The sequence below is a fragment of the Schistocerca cancellata genome, chromosome 7, assembly GCF_023864275.1.
Source record: "Schistocerca cancellata isolate TAMUIC-IGC-003103 chromosome 7, iqSchCanc2.1, whole genome shotgun sequence".
Lineage (NCBI taxonomy): Eukaryota > Metazoa > Arthropoda > Insecta > Orthoptera > Acrididae > Schistocerca > Schistocerca cancellata.
Genome location: NC_064632.1, coordinates 597,025,722 through 597,047,324, shown reverse-complemented (window position 1 = coordinate 597,047,324; position 21,603 = coordinate 597,025,722). Strand labels below are relative to the sequence as shown.

General features: G+C 43.4%; 1 protein-coding gene across 2 annotated transcripts in view; it reads right to left on the bottom strand.

Moving 5' to 3' along the window:
* Positions 1-21,603, bottom strand: part of LOC126092114 (titin-like) — a 511,816-nt gene that overhangs the window by 417,614 nt on the left and 72,599 nt on the right. For both annotated transcript variants that reach the window (XM_049907552.1, XM_049907553.1), the window contains one exon: positions 495-563. In XM_049907552.1, the coding sequence (XP_049763509.1) occupies positions 495-563 (69 nt within the window). The remainder of the gene's footprint in view (positions 1-494; positions 564-21,603) is intronic.

Below are 21,603 nucleotides of genomic sequence, written 5' to 3'. Positions count from 1 at the left end.
CCATTTGAACCAACCACAAGCACCGAAGTCAACATTACCTTCCTTCAATTGGGCCAACTGGCGGTGAATCGAGGAAGTACAGTACATACCGACGAAACTAAAATGAGCTCTAACATGGAAATTAAACGTTTCCGGACACATGTCCACATAACATATTTTCTTTATTTGTGTGTGAGGAATGTTTCCTGAAAGTTTGGCCGTACCTTTTTGTAACAGTCTGTATATACAACTACAGAAATCTGTAATTATTGATACATGTTCAATTACCCGAAAGTTCCTAAATGCAACGTAACGTATACCGTACAGTTAAAAGGAAGTCACGCTTGATCAAGGTCCGCGTCACTTTCCATTTTTAACCAGACATAACGTCTGAGAAAGGAGAGAGTAATAATAATAATAATAATAATAATAATAATAATTACTATTATAGGTTATTAGATAAGTGCAAAAAGCACATCGTCTCTCGATAAAGGAAGGAAAACGTATATACTTACCATCGTAAGGTACAGTGGCAAGTTTTTCCTGGAAATTATACGTCTTCTTGTTGTTAAGAAATTCCCGCCCTGCAACAACAGAGAAATACTCAATTACATTGACGTCATCTTTGCTTTTCCTCCATATTTGTGTGAGCAAACCATAAAACTACTGAACACTGGGGAAAAGCAAGTGAAACAGTGGACCATGAGCTAAACTTGATTGGATATATCAGATGTCAGGTATGTCTGATTGAAAGTCAGGTACATAAAAGAATGTGTGTGTAGTATTACAGAACTGTCCTCCATATTTCAGAGTAACCAGAATTCCTCTGACTTTTTCTTGTTTGCTGACACTATACACAAAACCATTTCACCTCTTTCCCTCGAAGAAAGAAACACACACACACACATGCCCAATTCATTTCTCCATTCATTAATATACTGTGATCTGAAAATGCCATTATGAAGGACAGAAGTCGGGAGTGTTGAATGGGTTAAGGTAATCACTAACTGGCAGCAGCAGAAACTGCAGCGTCGTCTGTAAAGTAATATCAGCGACCGGTTACAGCTATCTCTCTCTTACACTGACAATTTTATGAAAGGAGAGAGAGCAGCTTCAATGAAGAGAGAAACCTTTGCTTTTACTCTTATACCATCCAGCTTAATTCCTTTGGTATTGCCTCTGTGTAGAGCTGTATCTATTATGCAGCCAATAGCGTACTTTACAAAGGCTTACACTGTAATACATCTGTACTACATCAATCACCTTTGGAAGTGAGGAGGTGCTGCACGAAGCACTACGACAGTGGCTCCTTAAATCATAAAAGTAACCAATGGTTGTGCAGTGTAGTACTTAATAGTACTCTGCTACGCAAGCCCCTTTGTCTTTCATTACATATTCATTTTGCATTAACGTGAAATCCAGACTAACGCTAGCGATTTTCTGGTAGGAAATTAATGTGTGTTTTTGACATTTAAATCATAAAAGTAACCAATGGTTGTGCAGTGTAGTACTTAATAGTACTCTGCTACGCAAGCCCCTTTGTCTTTCATTACATATTCATTTTGCATTAACGTGAAATCCAGACTAACGCTAGCGATTTTCTGGTAGGAAATTAATCTGTGTTTTTGACATACCGATAACCGGACCTTTCTCACAGCAGACCTTCTGTGTACTTACCCTGCAAAGGAACTGTTGAACATATTCTCCACTGACAGGGGGAACGTACATACTTGCCGTCACCGATTTTTCATGTTGACAGGGTGTGTACGGCATGGCTAGGAATTCAACTTATGTAAAGAGGAAGGCGCAACTCTCAACCGTTTTCGAGAAAGATCGAGTTTGAAAGTTATAACAATGCGTATATGTACTAACGTGTCTGGCCAGCAACCCGCAGCCGAGTGGTCGGTTAAGTGCTGCGTTTCGTGAGCGCAAGGTCTCTGGATCGAATCTCGCTGCTGGTGCTTTTTTTTATTCTCACGTAATTCTAACAATACCTTTGTTAGCACTGTCCAAATTATCAGTATTTAATGAGTAATTGATCATTTGCATAATATTGATCCTAAAAATAAGAACGACAATAGTAGCGCTCGTGGCGTAGGCCGACGTACAAACGTTAGTGGGCGCGCGGGATGGCCGTGCGGTGTGAGGCGCCATGTCACGGATTGCGCGGCCCTTCCCGCTGGAGGTTCGAGTCCTCCCTCGGGCATGGATGTGTGTGTTGTTCTTAGCAAATGTTAGTTTAAGTAGTGTGTAAGTCTAGGGACCGATGACCTCAGCAGTTTGGTCCCCTAGGAATTCATACACAACAACAACAACAACAACAAACGTTAGTGACGACGACGGAGAATTGCGGGAGCTGCAGGAACGACTGTGCACCTTAGGAAGGGTGCGCGCCGACCCGATTCCCGCTCACGGCACAGCGAGCACATCAGAAAACGAGAAAGAATGCGAAAAGCACTTCGTCTCAGTGTCAAAACACTCGACTGTCCCCGACCCCTTTAAATTTGCAACGCGCCAAATCGTAAATTTCACAGTTCGATCATACTTTGCCCGCTTCCTGGGGCGAAGCGCTCCGAATCAGATTCGTGTACAGTCATTTGAGAATCAAGGCAGCCGTCAGAAAGCAACCGTTATCAGAGCACTGTAGGTCGCGTGCCGCATTTATTCGGGGGTTTTGGTCCGTCTCACAACAATAGCGGACAAAGCTTCCGATACTTGTGCTGCCAGATTACAATGACTGCTCACATCCTGACCCCGTCGCGTTTTTTAGAGATCTCGTGCGACGAAACCAGTATGTCGACAATCCTCCTTAGCGGCGGAGTTGATAAGGATTTGTAGGACTAAGTTGCCTCCGAAATTTGGGGCTGCAATATCACACCTCCGTTCAGCACCTCCTGCAAGAACCAGGCAAACCTCGAGTACGACAAAGTGGCGCTCCCACCAGGAGGGAGGAACCCACACCGCCACCGAGCATCGGCCGTCGATCGAGGCAGGCTCGAAACGGCCCGCGAGGAAACGGGCGCCGTTGGCCGGAGCAACTGGCGTTAAGGGGTCATTGTATGCCCTGTGCCGCCAATGTTACACTATCGAATTTTGTGACCCATTGTCCTGGAAACTTTTTAAGGCACCAACTTACAATTTCCCATAATTATTGAATGCACCTTTCTAGATCCACTGAACTAGAATTATTACTAAAATTGTATTGTGGGGCATTTTATCTTTTTTTTGTCAAACACTCAATTTTCTACAGAAGTTTTTAAATAAATGAACACAAAAACAAAACAACTGAGGATATTTTAATTATTCTACTTCCATATGTGTTGAATCTCACACTTGGCATGCAGCGAAAATTTCGTGTCTCTACCATCAGTACTTTTTTATAAAACGGGTCATTTATTGCAAAAAAATGTAGTTGAGAGATATTGAGGTTTAAAACTTTTTTTATTACAAGTTGTTATACAGACTTACATTTTTGCGTCTTTTATGCACTAGTATTGTCCTGGCCCGTAGCCTGTGTCTTCTTCAGTGTCACTACAGCCCAGTGCTTGCCTCCCTCCTTTTCTTTCTTGCTTCTTTTGTCATTTGCTGACCAGATAACTCTGCTTCACGTACACGAAGCTCATCCAGTTTCCGCAGCCCTTAAGCTGCGTTCTGTCCAATCTTACCCCTGACTTCTCGAGAACCTTAAGTCTTTCATACTTCCCACCATTAAAAGTTATTACAGCATCAGATATTGCTATCTTTAGAGTAATCAGGCAAACAAATACATTTTTAGGCACACGGCCCCAGACAACGTTATTGAAGGACTCGTTCACATTCTGGGTCTTCCCATGTAAACACTTCTTTAGTAGCTCAGGATTTACCAAATCTCTGTAAATAGGTTTGATTGCCTCCATCAGTGCCAAAAGAAGAGAACGTTTATGTGTAAATTCGTGCAGGGGCGCAGGTGGACAAAAAGCATGACACGGCTTTTCAGCGGTTGATATTCTATGAAAGAAAGTACTTCAGAAAAATATGCAGGTCTCACATATCTGTTACCCGCAAAAGTAGCGTTTCTTCGAGTTACTTTTACGCTCAGTCATTTTATTTACGTATAAAAATCAATAGAAGTTGGCTTACTACAAAAATAGCTGATAATCACACGTCAACATTCAAAATATTATTTGAAGGTCTCACAATTGTCTGATTTTAATGTATTACATAATGTTCAGGAAAGTCCGAAGTACATTACGGAGTAGAAAACAGAAAATGTCTGATGTCAACGAACTTCACGTACAGGCTGTACGAACGGGACACACGATACAATTTGGAACGCGGGAGATGCGGTAGAATGGCTCTCGGCTGGACCTTCGACACAACGAGGAAAGGCGTGACGCAAATGCAAACACACGGCAAAGACGTGCGGAGGGCACGATAAACGGCGGAACAGAGGTAGGAAACGGGACTGGGATATTTCTTACTTGAAGAAGGGGACGAAACAATGTACGTAAAATGCCCGGTCGTAAATATCAAAATGGATAGATAGGCAATTCCCTGTGCTTGACTCGGGCAGCCAGGCCTCGGTAACACGAGAAGACGTGTTACACAGATGCCGCGCTGCCTGCGGGTGGCCGACATGGCCGTCACAACGGCCCACAGTACGTGGCGGCGTGCAAGACAAATGCGCCGACGTTAGACGGCGGGTGTAGTTAGACTTCACCTGTCAGCCGCACTCAGTTTCGGCGGTCTGTCTAGTTATCCCGTCGCTGGCAGTTGAGATCCTCCTCAGGGTAGATTTCCTGCACACATATCAGGGGAGTATGCACTTCGAACAGCATGTTTGATGTATTTCTCCTATAGTAAACATGTCATCATTGTAACATTAGAAATAGGTCCTTTGAAATATGTCTAATTCTTTTTCTGTACCGAAAATATGTGCTGTGATAAATTGTTAATTCTTAATTAAACTGAGACGGCCTTCCGATGTCAAAGCACCTCCACAGATACGTTGTAACCACGCAGGAACGGGAGAGATTGTCCTAGATTTCTCTAATGGATGGGAAACGGAGAATTGACCATATAAAATGTGTGGTGTCACCGCCAGACACCACACTTGCTAGGTGGTAGCCTTTAAATCGGCCGCGGTCCGTTAGTATACGTCGGACTCGCGTGTCGCCACTATCAGTGATTGCAGACAGAGCGCCGCCACACGGCAGGTCTAGAGAGACTTCCTAGCACTCGCCCCAGTTGTACAGCCGACTTTGCTAGCAATGGTTCACTGACAAAATGCGCTCCCATTTGCCGAGACGATAGTTATCATACCCTTCAGCTACGTCATTTGCTACGACCTAGCAAGGCGCCATTACCAGTTACTATTGATGCTGTGAAACATGTAACGTCAAGAGCGATGTTCACCAATTATGGATTAAAGTTAGGTATTCCAGCAGCTACGTACGTTTTTTGCTAGTATAATTTCATTGACCTGTTCCAGACCTCACGCCAGCCTGCGTGAGCTAAAACGCGTGCCTTTCGGCTTCCTCTCACAGTGGGTTGGCTCTCTTGCCAATCCACAACGAAATGTAGTTAGGTTGTGTAGTGATTGCGCCTTTCGGAGCGCCAGCGCCCGTCGATAAAGATGCTTCTATTTTGTTGTTTATAAACAGCCCGCAGCGGAGACTGTTTTTGCCATAGAAGCGCCATTTTTTGATTATTTTTTTTTTACACAATAATGTAAGTTTACAAAAGGTACCCTGACAGAGGGGAAAGCCCTACGATGAGTGTTCCAGGAATTTCGGAAAGCACAACCGGCACGGTGAGGAAGGCTCACACAAACAAGACCGCAGCAGGAGAGCCATCGAGGCAGACAGACAGCGAAGCCCACAGTGTGGGCCGAGACGTGCAAGAAACAAAAGGAGCAAGTCGAGGAACAGCGGAAAGATGTGCCAAAATACCAGGGAGTTGCCACAGCAAAGACAGCTCATTATCAGCAGACCCTCAACCGAGAAGCAGAACCCACACAGCGGCAGCAGAAAGCTGTCACAGCGCTAGCAGAAAACAACTGCGGTAACGTTGGTGAAGTATTGCATCGTCCCATGAACCCATTGCTATGTCCTCTATAAAATCAGTGTGAATCTGCATATATGAGAGTACGGCAGAAGCGGCTGCTCGACCAGTGACTTTCTAACCCGTTATATGAACAGCACACATGCTGGATAATAAAAAAAAAAGTTTACTTGGTGTCGTCCGCTCTAGAAGAATAACCTCTAGAACGAACACTGAGTATCTTATGTGCACGTGAGACCTGATCAAAGTTCAGATGTGGCTAACAGCAAACAGGATAATTTGATATCCTAAGACTTGCTTGTATTTACCTCCCAATCACGCCTCGAGGCTATGTGGGTTAACTTCCAATGTTAACCGTGCATCAGCAAATAGAATGAAGTAGAAACTGTTGCATAATCTGAAGGTCTGAGTTGTTACAAATAACAACCCTAACTAAAAGTAGAGTAGACAGGTGACTGGGTACGCAAACTAATAACAACGCCTATCCGAACCAGTGTCGGAACACCTCAAAACCTACGAATTGACCCCTTTATATTCCATCACCTGTGTCAGGATATCACATCATACTAGAAAAGATATTAATGATGACTATCTATCAATTAAACATCTTCTTGACGAAGGTAGTTAACCACGCATAGTAATGTGCCTTTAAGGCACCTTACTGCCAAAAAAAAAAAAAGAAATAATCATACTTTTCTTTTAAATGCAGTCCGTTGCCCACAGTCGTGTATAGTTCTACAGCACCCTAGAGCCCAAAATTAATATTTTGTCTTAGGAACATAATGGCTGGTTCAAATGGCTCTGAGCACTATGGGACTTAACATCTATGGTCATCAGTCCCCTAGAACTTAGAACTACTTAAACCTAACTAACCTAAGGACATCACACACATCGATGCCCGAGGCAGGATTCGAACCTGCGACCGTAGCGGCCCCGCGGTTCCGGACTGCAGCGCCTATAACCGCACGGCCACCGCGGCCGGCAGTAAGGAAGTGGGTGGGTACGAGCGACTCACAGCGATGGGCTTCTGTTAGTGAGAAGTGACGTGCTTGTTAAATATGCTCGCATACCAAAATGGGAAATCTTTCAAAGGTGCTGAGAAAGTAGCAAAGGGCTGGACTAAAGATCTTATTAAGAATTTTTATTGTATTGTGGATGGAAACGTCCTTTTAAATGTTTTGATTTCATGCAGACATGAGACAGATCTCGCTTACGCTGTGACGATTTGTTTTTCGCATTTTACTCGATCGACATTATGCTGGGTCCTTTCACTGTCTGCTTGACAGGGTAGTTGGAAAAGCGTATGAGAGGAACTGTCTGAATACATTGAGAGGTCCCTGCTTATACCCTCTCACAGAAATAAGTTTCAGCAGACAATGTAATGACAATCATAAAAGTAAACTCAGTCAGAACAGAAAATGTAATAGCAAACTCAAGGAAGGCAAAACCAATGGTCATTTATTAATGTTCCAACTTGTAAAGCCAACATTTCCTGTGTAATTCCCTTAATGAATATCCCATGTGGTGTGTGTGGTGTGTGTGTGTGTGTGTGTGTGTGTGTGTGTGAGAGAGAGAGAGAGAGAGAGAGAGAGAGAGAGAGAGACAGACAGAAAGATATTTGTACAATTTAAGTATTGCAGCAATGGATAGCGTCTGCTGGACAGACATGGAAGAGTGCCCAAAGAGAGCAACAACTAGTCGAAACTTCAGGTCTTGGTCAAGCAGAGATGAGTAACGTTAGCAAAATGTTCAAATGTGCGTGAAATCTTATGGGACTTAACTGCTAAGGTCATCATCAGTCCCTAAGCTTATACACTACTTAACCTAAACTATCCTAAGGACAAAGACACGCACCCATGCCCGAGGGAGGACTCGAACCTCCGCCAGGATCAGCCGCACGTTAGCAGTAAGAGGGGAGCTTCATTTAAGATACTTTGGAGGACTTGCGTAGGGCGGGGGGGGGGGGGGCAAAGTATGCTGGGTGATGTGCTGTTCTAAAGCACTCTGGCAGCGGACGTCATGGTGAGTGGACGTGTTGGGTAGCTCCGCTAAGAAAGTGTGGCATGGTTGGTGAGTTCACCTTAAGTGAGCGACGACGATACTAACTCTTTTATTTCAGCGTTAGGAAATCAGGACAGGTTTTAAATTAAGATGGGTGTGTGAAACTTTAAAAATGTTTTTAATATTTTAAGATATCGTGTGGAGATTTGTAATGGTAAATCTCTGAGTCGTGTTGCACAAGAGCACGATGAAATGCTAAGACACAGCTGGTAAAGCTTAAGGTCAGGATGTATCTTAAACTAAGATGTGGGTGTGAGATACCATTCGTGTTTTGAAATTGAATAGAGTAGCATGTGTGACTTATAGATTCATTGTGCACGAGGGCCCAGTGGCGAGAACAAGGTGTGTGTAACGTGTTTCCATGTTTTGTGAAATTGCTATACGTTCTGGAAATTGGCGTATCGTGAAAGAAGGGAACAGTAATCACGATCCGAGCTTGAATTTCAATAGTAGGCCAACACGTGTGAGTTGTGCGGGGCTCTTGTTCCCGCCACCATGTATTTAACACCCGGTTTTTAACGTACTTCCACCTCACTTCGTTAATTTAAATTACAGTTGTCACTGAGTTGCTGCTTCGCCTGACCGTGAGCGGCCCTAGCACCGCGCATCGATATATTTACTTGCCGGTCGTTGTCTGTCGTGAGACAGCCGGGTGGTGAGCTGCGCTGCCAGTCGGAGGGCTGTACCGCCGCACTAGTGCAGCTGGGTTTGACGTGTGACGTCAGCGTCGACACGGGAGGCAGTCAATTTTTTCCGTCGAGACAGCATTATACTGTATGTCTATTGAGCTACCAGTGGTACACGTGAGTTGACTACTGTACCAGGTGCACCGGTATGAAATGAGCGATTTTTTGTGAAAATGAAACACAATTTTTGAGTTGAAAAGTAAAAACATTTTATTCAAAGTACTAACCATTGCTTCCTATACGTATTGACCACCTTTCTGGCAATTTGTGGACACCACGCCAATAGAAATGTTCGTCTTTTGAAGGAAAACAATCAGACACCCAATTTTCGACTTCTTCGTAGGAATCCAAGTGTTACTCAGCCAATGTGTGTCCCATTGATCAAAACAAATGGTAGTCGGAAGGGACCAAGTCTGGTGAATACGGCGGGTGAGGTAGCAGCTCCCAGCCAAGTGTTTTGATTGTATCCTGAACCAGTTTTGCTTTGTGTGCAGGTGCATTGTCGTGTAAAAAAATTACTTTGCCATGTCTTCTGGCCCATTCTGGTCTTTTTTCGATCAAAGCATCGTTAAAATAGATCATTTGTTGTCTGTAGCGATTAGTATTCACAGTGTTACCGGGTTTTAGAAGCTCATGATACATCAGACCTTTCTGATCCCACCAAACACAGAGCATTGTCTTCTTGCCGAATCGATGTGGTTTTGCAGTGAATGTTGATGGTCGTCCCGGATTAACCCATGATTTTTGCCGTTTAGGATTCTTAAAATAAATCAGATTTTCATCGCCAGTAACAATTCGATGTAAAATTGATTTTCTTTCGTGTCTTTGAAGCAAAATTTGATAAATGGTTTTTCGGTTTTCCATCTGTCTTTCATTCAATTCATGTGCCACCCATTTTCCACACTTTTGGATCATTCCCATAGCTTTCAAACGGTCAGAAATTGTTTGTTGTGCAACATTTAGCATTGCTGTCATTTACTTCTGACTCAAAGTATCATCTTCATCCAATATTGCTTGCAATTCGGCGTCTTCGAACATTTTTGATGCTCTTCCACGTTCTTAATTTCTTACATCAAAATCATTATTTCTGAACCGTTGAAACCATCTTTCGCATGTTGCTTCTGATAGAGCATGATCACCATATGTCTCTCAAGCATTCGATGCGACTCTGCAGCTCTTTTTTTTTCAAATGAAAACAAAAAATTAATGCTTTCCGCAAATCATCACTTTCTGGTACAAAATTTGACATTGTTAACACGATGAAAACATATGATGTTGTTTGTTCCACGACTTGATGCATACTAAATATCGTTGACAGATGTCATACCAACCACACAAAAAAAATTGAGGCTCGTTCACAACAAATGTTCCCTATCGACACATTTGTATCTCAACGCTCATTTCATACCGGTACACCTGGTATTTGGTGCTCTTCAGGAGGACAGAGAACCATTCACCTCTAAACTTACTTGCATCTGTGTTAAGGGATAACAGAGAGCGTGGACGGGGTGATCGATTGAGACAGAGCTGTAACGAGGTACGATTTAATGGTTGACGGATGCATTCTAGAGAAGGAGAAGTTGCTGCAGGTCAATTTTTTTCCAGTGTTCTGTCCGGATGCATCAGTCGCGTGACATAGTCTGCGTTCTACTCGTGTACAGCCACGTGTTCTGTATGCGTTTTAAAGCACTATCTACTTGCGATCGTTAACGGTATACCTGTCGATCATCAGAGGACTTCCATCTCATGTGTGATGAAACTTGAGGCATTCCTCTGAACGAACTTTGATTTATGCGATCCCCCTGTCGCATCTTGGGTGTAAAATCGAGAATTCAGCGTCATAATTAAGTTAGCGATAGGAGCTTGTGAGGCGTTTCAATCCCTGTATACACATTTGCCTGTCAGATGTGCTGGTAACAGGGTTAGTGACGGAATGACTTATAATTTTCACATGTTGGACGCTGCTATGCGTTTATTTGTTTCCTTGCAGGATGTATCCCCCGCTACTAACGATCATTTTATGTAGGCCTAATGCAGGCGTCGTATAATTTCTGAACCGTGATCGGGTGTGGACAGTGGACACTATGCGTCTCTGCAAAGCTATATTGCGCTCGTATCACGCAGACCAAGTGTTTGACGGTTCGATAGCAGTTTTTGGTAGAGAAACCGGGAAGAAGGATGTATGTCATGCGCTTGAAATATATTTCTCACTATGGAATATTAACAACGCTACATTCCATACCAGTGACAGGTCGGAAACGCACGCGATCTAACATTATAGCCCGTTTTAAGTGCAGAACGTAGTAGCCTTAGGAGTGCGTGTGTTTATGTTCTCTCTCTTACTAATACCTTCCAAGTACCGATCCTAGACTCCAGAACAATACTTTAGAGTTGATAGCTTGCCTGATTTACGTAAAAATGCGTCGAACTCCATACGCCTCGAGCTCCATTGCTCGTAAAAATCATTCTTTTCTTATTCTTCTTAACTGTCTGCTATAACATCACGTCACTTTGAAATCTGTTACTATACGTCAATGAGGAGTGCTAAGCTCCTCGATATGGACGCAGCACGAGAAATCTCATACACTTGGACAGGTGAGGACTCGGTGAGCTCCATTCTGCTCGGATGCAGAGTAAATCGGTAGCGGTGCTGTGGGGTGGGCTGGCCAGTAACAATGCGGGAAAGTATTTTACCCTAAGACAGCGAGAATGCTCTGTGACTCTCATACGCATAGAGATAGATTGTAAATTAATAACTATGCTCGAGGTGTTAGAAATATGTGGAGCGCTGTCTGGTGCATTATCTGAAAACTACATTGAGCAGTTAAACAGAGAACCGACTCGTGGCGAAAGTATATTAGACCTTCTGGTGACAAACAGACCCGAACTATTTGAAACAATTAATGCAGAACAGGGAGTCAGCGATCATAAAGCGGTTACAGCATCGGTAATTTCAGCCTTAAATAGAAATATTAAAAAAGGTAGGAAGAATTTTCTCTTTAGCAAAAGTGACAAAAAGCACATTTCAGAGTACTTGGCAGCTCAACACAAAATTTTTATCTCAAGTACAGATAGTGTTGAGGACCAGTGGACAAAGTTCAAAAACCATCGTACAATATGCATTAGATGAGTATGTGCCAAGCAAGATCGTAAGACATGGAAAAGAGCCACCGTGGTACAACAACCGAGTTAAAAAACTGCTGCGGAAGCAAAGGGAACTTCACAGCAAACATAAACATAGCCAAAGCCTTGCAGACAAACAAAAATTACACGAAGCGAAATGTAGTGTGAGGAGGGCTATGCGAGAGGCGTTCAACGAATTAAGTAAAGTTCTATGTACTGACTTGGCAGAAAATCGTAAGAAATTTTGGTCTTATGTCAAAACGGTAGGAGGAACAAAACAAAATGTACTGTGTGACCAAAATGGTACTGAAACAGATGACAGACTAAAGGCCGAAATACTAAACGTCTTTTTCCAAAGCTGTTTCACAGAGGAAGACTGCACTGTAGTTCCTTCTCTAGAGTGTCGCACAGATGACAAAAATGGTAGATTTTGAAATAGACGACAGAGGGATAGAGAAACAATTAAAATCGCTCAAAAGAGGAAAGACCACTGGACCTGACGGGATACCAGTTCGATTTTACACAGAGTACGCGAAGGAACTTGCCCACCCTTCTTGCAGCGGTGTACCGTAGGTCTCTAGAAGAGCGTAGCGTTCCAAAGGATTGGAAAAGGGCACAGGTCATCCCCGTTTTCAAGAAGGGACGTCGAACAGAAGTGCAGAACTATAGAACTATATCACTAACTTCGATCAGTTGTAGAATTTTGGAACACGTATTATGTTCGAGTATAACGACTTTTCTGGAGACTAGAAATCTTCTCTGTAGGAATCAGTATGGGTTTCGAAAAAGACGATCGTGTGAAACCCAGCTCGCGCTATTCGTCCGCGAGACTCAGAGGGCCATAGATACGGGTTAACAGGTAGATGCCGTGTTTCTTGACTTCCGCTAGGCGTTCGATACAGTTCCCCACAGTCGTTTAATGAACAAAGTAAGAGCATATGGACTATCAGACCAGTTGTGTGATTGGATTGAAGAGTTCCTAGATAACAGAACGCAGCATGTCATTCTCAATGGACAGAAGTGTTCCGAAGTAAGAGTGATTTCAGGTGTGCCGCAGGGAAGTGTCGTAGATCATTGCTATTCACAATATACATAAATGACCTTGGGGATAACAGCGGAAGTTCATTGAGGCTTTTTGCGGATGATGCTGTAGTATATCGAGAGGTTGTAACAATGAAAAATTGTCCTGAAATGCAGGAGGATCTGCAGCGAATTGACGATGGTGCAGGGAATGGCAACTGTATTTCAATGTAATCAAGTGTAATGTGCTGCGAATACATAGAAAGAAAGATCCTTTATCATGACTATGCCCAGTTGTAAGGAGGGTATGGATTTGACTTGGAGTACTATTATATCAAGCGGAAGAGTATGTCAAGTCATAAGAAAGGTAGTGATATTTCTATTTCCAGAGCCATTGCCGACAGCAGGGTGTATTTCCGACACTCGGCTCATTGTCGAATGCCCTTCAATTGACATTACGATCGTAACATTTAATTGTACGTATAATGATAAAATTATATGTGACCAGTTTTCTAGAATGATTCCGTGTATCCATGGCCTGTAGTGGGAATGATTCACATTTCCTCTTAACGGCAGCAGCCATCCAAATCAGAGCCCTGTCGGAGTGTATGAATGTATCTGAGTTAACTTGGCCGTCGTCCAGACGTCCGAATAGCGAACTAATACTTAGTATGTGTAGGACTGCTTTCGTGATCAAGTGGAAATTTGAGAAGATTGTATATGGAGGTGCGGTTGCGCTGGACCATTATTCCCTCCCATGTAAATTGTTTGGTTGGCTGCTTCTGCACAATTCGCGCCTTTATTTAGTTGAGAGAAGATCGATTGTGGAGTGTGCATCTAGCATGTGGAAGACAGGTTTACCAGTTCTCTAGACATGGGAAAGACCTTAGTTGGCTTGTAAATTATAGGGATGATTTGGAACATGTTACATTACCGACATGGAAATATCAGTTTCCTATATTTGTTTCTAGTTACCCAGTGGTTTACAGCACGCTGCATATCGGTAAAGTTTGGGGTTTGTAGAGAAATAATTTCCAGTCTATATGTTGGGAATTATGTTGTGCTAGCGATCGGTAGGATGTTGCCTAGTGCTTGATATCGACAAGTACCGCGAAAATGGTCTAATATTATGGCGAAAATACATGTGTTCCTGTAATCTCTGAGCCTGGAGATGTGCATAGAAAAGCGAGCAAGCAAGGAAGCAGGTTCAGAGGAGAAACAGTAACGCATTTGTGTCAAGGGGATACGATCCCGAATTTGCAGAACAGTTCTGAGAGCGACTTCGGTTGGCTGAGTGTGGCCTGTCATGCGTTGGAGGGGGGGGGGGGGATGACGTGTGTTCGTCAGCTGCGGGAAAATATCTAGTACTGTGAGGAGTATATACAGTACTGCCTATCTTCACAGTATATGTATGAATGATGTAAAAGAGATGATTTTGTTTGGTGCAAGATATGAATTGTATGTTTACTACTTTGACATGGAATGCAGTGATATATTGCTGTGTTGGATATCAGTTTCATGCTCTAATATTCAAGCTTCTGTCCTCAGTGGGAGAGCAGTGTAACTGAGTAAGAGTCTTTCAGTATTTGTTGATATGTAGGGCACTTTGCGAGGTTTAGTTGTCAGTTCAAAATGGCGATCAGTGTAAAATAGTTTTCTTTGCCGCTGAATGTCACGTCTGTAGAAAGAAAGAAAAGGCAGATGGTGCTTCCCTTGGACTGAGAAGCATTGTGACATATAGTCGGTGTGAGTGTAGGCATAAGATAATTTTTTCGGGTGTTGTACAGATATAAAAGATAATTGGACTTGTGTAAAATGTGTATATATTGCATTGTAAAGGTACTATGCTTTATGTTGTGGCATGACTAGAGAGGATGACTGTGTATCCTATCGTGAGGGATGAATAGATTCAGCACATAGATACCAGCGAGAGATTTTGTAAGTGGGAAATTATGTGCGCTATAGATACTGAGATTCGTTCCAGAAGCACAACCATGAAGAGCATAAATTACGTGTACATAGATCAGTATCAGACTGTTACGGAAATAGTAATAATATTTAATTGTAGTTAGAGTGGTGAATATGTTCTTAGATTGCAATATTCTTGTGAGTCTGGTATGTATTTGATGAGGTGTAGACAACTTTGCGGGTTTAATGTGAGTGCAATTTAGCGATCTGTGCAAAATAATTTTACTGCTGTAAGTCCTGTGTGCAGAAAGAAAGAAAAGATGGATGGTGCTCCGATACCGGCGGCATCAGTAATTCGGCGGGTAAATTCGACAAGAGCCAATCATAATGCTCGATTCATTCATATCCTTTGTGCTGGGATACAGGGATCTCTACATAGCGGAGGGGACGTTTGTCTGAGTTGAAAGCAGGAAGGGTAACACTTGATGGAGAGGGTACCTCGTAAGGTCCTCGAGGAAGACTGCATTCGACGTTATTCTGCGCTGTTTCACTAAACAGATTCTGTTAGGGCAAGAATTTCCGTGCATACAAGCTGAGACACCAAGAAAGCGAGTGTTAACTATTTCAAGGGCAATATACAATTTCTGTGAGGTCGACTTGGTTATTATTTTTACATAGTCATGTGACATCACTATAAGGATGAGAATGTTGATAAATGTGCTTGGGACAATCCCCCCGTCTGTGCTTAGACAGTGATCTATTTCTAAACAAGGGTGTTTCTGCAAGCATGCCACCTTGGAGCATCTGCACTTTGGAAATAGGTCTTCGCTCCCGTATGATCGCATCATCAAAAGCACCTAGATGACCACATATTTGGAGAGGAATTTCTCAGGTGTGTCAAGTATGATGGGAATGCCGCTGCCTCATGCGTGCGGTTCCCAAACAGATGTCTGTGTGTCGTTTCACAGCTGATGGCCACATCACTTCGCGGGGAGTGCCTAGCTGCAGCCGGGGTGGGGTCAGGACCAGGGAACAGCGGCGCCCACGTGTTCCATTTGAATCGTGGGCAGATTTCTATTGCATGATCTGTAACGTCAGTATGAGGGCGCGGGCTTGACACTGTGATGCCAATATGGCCCATCGGAAGTGTCCCGTTAGAATGGCAATATAGAGAAAGCGGTCAAACAGATGACATCAGGGTCGACAGGGCCCTCTAGTGCTGGTACTGGGTACTAGGTCAGTTGGAGCCTACATCTGGTGATGGAGACACTGCCTGCAAAATAAAAACTCATGTTCAGCACAGGCAGAGTCTTTCCCCGCCATTTACCCCCACCATTTTGGGTTACATCATGCCCTGTGCATGTTAGTAAACGCCAGCCGGTGTAGCCGTGCGGTTCTAGGCGCTTCAGTCTGGAACTGCGTGACCGCTACAGTCGCAGGTTCGAATCCTGCCTCAGGCATGGATGTGTGTGATGTCCTTAGGTTAGTTAGATTTAATTAGTTCTAAGTTCTAGGGGACTGATGACCATAGATGTTAAGTCCCATAGTGCTCAGAGCCATTTGAGCCATTTGTTAGTAAACGTTTGTGCATGTTAGTACACTTCAGTACACGTTAGTGCACGTTAGCCTGACAACATGGATTAGTAAGGGGACGTGGCGGTCGGTTCAGGATCGTAACGGAGATTTCAACTATTTCCTTCCAAGTCCAGGTGGGCGTGGCATTGGCGAAAATTCATTCCCACAGTAGCGCTCTCTGGTGGTGTCAACATGTACTAGGCCTCGTGGTGAACACAATGTATGCCGCCATCTTGAATAATGGTAGTCGCCTCATCAGATGACATCATAGACGACAGTACCCTCTGCTGGTGGTAGTGTATACTAAGTCAGTTGGAGTCCAGACCTCCTGGCAAACACACTGGATGGTGGTGCTGTCTATAATTGTTTAAATAAAGACTGGTACCTGATTTCGATAGTTGACAATTAGCGAGCATATTTGAAGAGTATTTTAGATGGATTATTATTTTGACAATTTAGTAGTTATTTGGCTCTCTTGATGCAAAGTATTGCATTATTTACGAGTGGTAGACTATGCAATGCATTATTTTGACATTTTACAATTAGCAGGCACGTGTGTAGAGCATTGTAGATGAGTTATTTAGGAGTAGTTTGCAGGTCTGTATGCTGTGTAGCATGTCAGAGCCTGTGTTCTGTATCACTGTGATAAATATACTCTATTGATAATTAATTTGTTCGAAAATAAATAAAGTACACTCCTTCCTCTCTCCAGCAGCCCATTGCAGGCTGATTCCATTTCCCACGAATCCCTAGGAAGAGGTGGCAGTCGGGTGACTTATGTTAGTGGAGGTAGCCCAAGTGGCCTAACTTCCTGCGATTTTCTTTGCTTAGAAGAGATATAACCATAGTGTAATGCATCATCCTGTTGGAATTTGAGCTTACCGCCATTTTTCAGGGGGAGTGGGGCGTGGTACTTTCCCCACCAAAATTCAAACTTCCGCCAAAATCCGCCATCTTGAATGACATCTTGGCCACCATCTTGGATGATGCCATGCGCTATTGCCAAGTCTATATGCCACTATTTTGGATGACGCCATTGCCACCATCTTGCATTCACCTGCCAACAATGCACAGTGGACCAGAGTAGGCTTTGTTCCAATACTTGTGTGTGGGGGGGAGGGGGCGTCTGTGTGTGTGTGTGTGTGTGTGTGTGTGTGTGTGTGTGTGTTTCCACTATTTTACATGAACACCACAGAAGAGATGCAGCTGGTGGTCTCTTTTTAGGCTTTGTTGGCTGCACGACAGGAGGAGGGGTGTTAGGGTATATATAGCAATTGAACTACTACTATCATCTTGGGGTTTCTTTTCTATTTATCTGTTAAAACTATCGTCATTGCATGCACCATTGCCCCATTTTAATATTTTGCTGTGACTGGTTTGTAAGAGGGGAAGGGGATGGGCCATAAAGCACAAATGACCTAGTGCAGCGACCTTGGAAATTTTGATTGGATATTTTATTTTAACACTAGGTAATGATTGGCAAGAGTACAGACCCACTAATATTATTCAGCTAATTCCACCAGCTTGGATTTCGACTGGGTAGGGGGAGGGGAGGGAGTGTTGGTTTTTAGTTCCCCAATAACTCTGTTGGGTTAGTTCCCCCATCTATAATTTTGATTGGTTGTTTCATTTTTAATACTACACTGTGATTGGTTGACAGCAATTGGTGGGGAGTGGGAGTAGGGAGGAGAGTGGGAAAGATGTCCTGATTATAACAGGTAAGGATGATGACATAACTGATAAGACTGATGACGTCATTTATAAGAGTGACTAAGTCACTCGTAAGCCTAGACCCTCAAGATGCAGATGTAAATGACAAGGAGAATTTTCCAGATTTGTCATGGTACACCAACTTACAGAGACACTCACTTGAAATTTTCAACTGTTTGTTTCACTTGCAGGAGGCTATCGCTTATTACCATATTTTATTAATCAAGTCTGAAAATCTATGTAATAAAAAGTGTGTTACTTACAACAGCATGCACTAGTATAGAGACCTAGCTGTAAGAATAGTTGTGAATATCTATATCATTAGGTAAATTATGATCATAACTGGACGACACTTAAGTCATATTATTAATTTCGTCATTAATGTGGAAAGCGGAAGTGCTGCCTCAGTTCTGAGTCCATAATTACAAACAGGAGGAAGATGCCCTACTTGTTCTGCCAGAAAAACATGTTGTGTCAGGAAAAAATAATTTCATTATTAAGCCCATCTGATCCTACGGTTAACCACACTCTGCCGATATGTCTGAGGACAACAGGCGATTAATTGAACTTAAATTCTCACTTATGTTGACTACCCTGATATAAAAACTGTGTCATATCATTATTAATTAGCAATATTTACAGATGTTTTCGATGAACGATATGTCACTGCACAGAATACTCTCAGCTGAGCAATAAACATTAAATATTTATTCTCTCATTGTGTTCCACTACAGGTGTAATATCCTACAAATTAATAAACAGTATTTTATTACATTTTTAAAAACTAAGGGAGGAACATACTGCTATATGTTACCTTTGTAATCAGTCAATAAATCCAAGTATATTAGGTGAAAGACTGAAATATGCAGTAGTATCATCGATTTATAAAACTGAAGATAAGAAGTAATGCCTTATTATAAATCCAACTACGTCTTCGTTGGCTCCCAAATATTTTTGAGATGTTAACTTCTGACATATAAGTTTACCTCCATTTTAACAAAAATCTTTTTGCAATAGTTTAATTTGACTTTTACAAAAGATCCTCTACAAAGAAAGCAATGTATGCAGTCACAAACACATATCTGCTACAACTAAACAGTTTCCAGGTTACATTTTCTCTGTTCTTGCCAACGCCTTAGATTAAACGGATCATAAAATTCTGCAAGGTAAATTAATTGGTCTGGCGTGAAATGCAATCCACTTGCAATTTTTGTGTCTTATGTTGGCAACAGACAATGGAAGGTTACGTTAACAAATGATACCACCACAATATAACAAAATTATGAGTGGTAACTTGAAATATGGTGTCCTGCAAAATTTGCACTTATAGCAGAACTTTTGTTGACCTTCATTTAATGTTTCAGCCTGAACGTTGTAGCACTCTTCAAGATATGTACTCTGATGAACGACCCAAACACAGCCACTCGAGAGACGACCAGGATAATAATGGAAAATGTTTGGAACTGATTTACAGCAAACAACTTAACATTTGACCTAACAGAAACTGTTGTTTTGCGGTTACACTCAAATGGAAACGACTTGCAATTGCCCGAAGAAAAGGCTAATGGTAATATACAGGATGAGGTGTTCAGGTGTATACTAGAGTGAATCGCTCTTTCATACTTGCCTTGCACATACTATTGGTGCCCCCCTTTCCGTATTTTCACTCAATACTGTCGTGTCGTATAATCTTCTGGAGTAATGCATCTGAATCAAAAAAGCCTTCTGCTACATAAACGAACAATAAAACAATTATCTATAGTTGATAAAGGAGCATCTCGCAGAACCGTCATCAGTGACCACGGGATTCTTAGACACAAGCACCAAAACGTTTGCTCACTAATGGCATGTTCAGTTAACGATAAAAGTTAAACCCAGATGAACGTTGAAATTCACAGTCGCAGTACCTCAAGCAAAGAAAATTTTCATATAGACCGTGCAGTTTTGCTTTCTTTGGCAAATGTCAGTAACAGGAAAACTTGTTTATTTATTTAATCTGATCAGGTGGAGGCCTACATGCCCTCTCCCGCATCGAACATGTGCAGTGCAGTATATATTTCACGCTTTAGTTACTTATTAAGTGACATTAACTGTAATGTGAGAAGTATTTGTAATGTGGTTCAGTGCTGACAAGGAATTAACGACGTTAATTCTAGCTCCACTGATACTAATAACATTAATAATAACGTTAGTGGCAGATATTTGAGGCAGACAAATGTAGGTAGACCGAACCGAGTAAGAGCTTTGAGCAAAGGAAGCGGCTACTCGGGTAGCAGAGTACTTGTGGCGTGCACATTGGGTTTTTTAGGCTAGGCAGTAGTGCGAGGTGCCCTGATGAACACTCACCAGTCGACGTGGAGGCAGAGAAATCGGGACGCGCTCCTGAAATACACTCCTGGAAATTGAAATAAGAACACCGTGAATTCATTGTCCCAGGAAGGGGAAACTTTATTGACACATTCCTGGGGTCAGATACATCACATGATCACACTGACAGAACCACAGGCACATAGACACAGGCTACAGAGCATGCACAATGTCGGCACTAGTACAGTGTATATCCACCTTTCGCAGCAATGCAGGCTGCTATTCTCCCATGGAGACGATCGTAGAGATGCTGGATGTAGTCCTGTGGAACGGCTTGCCATGCCATTTCCACCTGGCGCCTCAGTTGGACCAGCGTTCGTGCTGGACGTGCAGACCGCGTGAGACGACGCTTCATCCAGTCCCAAACATGCTCAATGGGGGACAGATCCGGAGATCTTGCTGGCCAGGGTAGTTGACTTACACCTTCTACAGCACGTTGGGTGGCACGGGATACATGCGGACGTGCATTGTCCTCTTGGAACAGCAAGTTCCCTTGCCGGCCTAGGAATGGTAGAACGATGGGTTCGATGACGGTTTGGATGTACCGTGCACTCCCCTCGACGATCACCAGTGGTGTACGGCCAGTGTAGGAGATCGCTCCCCACACCATGATGCCGGGTGTTGGCCCTGTGTGCCTCGGTCGTATGCAGTCCTGATTGTGGCGCTCACCTGCACGGCGCAAACACGCATACGACCATCATTGGCACCAAGGCAGAAGCGACTCTCATCGCTGAAGACGACACGTCTCCATTCGTCCCTCCATTCACGCCTGTCGCGACACCACTGGAGGCGGGCTGCACGATGTTGGGGCGTGAGCGGAAGACGGCCTAACGGTGTGCGGGACTGTAGCCCAGCTTCATGGAGACGGTTGCGAATGGTCATCGTCGATACCCCAGGAGCAACAGTGTCCCTAATTTGCTGGGAAGTGGCGGTGCGGTCCCCTACGGCACTGCGTAGGATCCTACGGTCTTGGCGTGCATCCGTGCGTCGCTGCGGTCCGGTCCCAGGTCGACGGGCACGTGCACCTTCCGCCGACCACTGGCGACAACATCGATGTACTGTGGAGACCTCACGCCCCACGTGTTGAGCAATTCGGCGGTACGTCCACCCGGCCTCCCGCATGCCCACTATA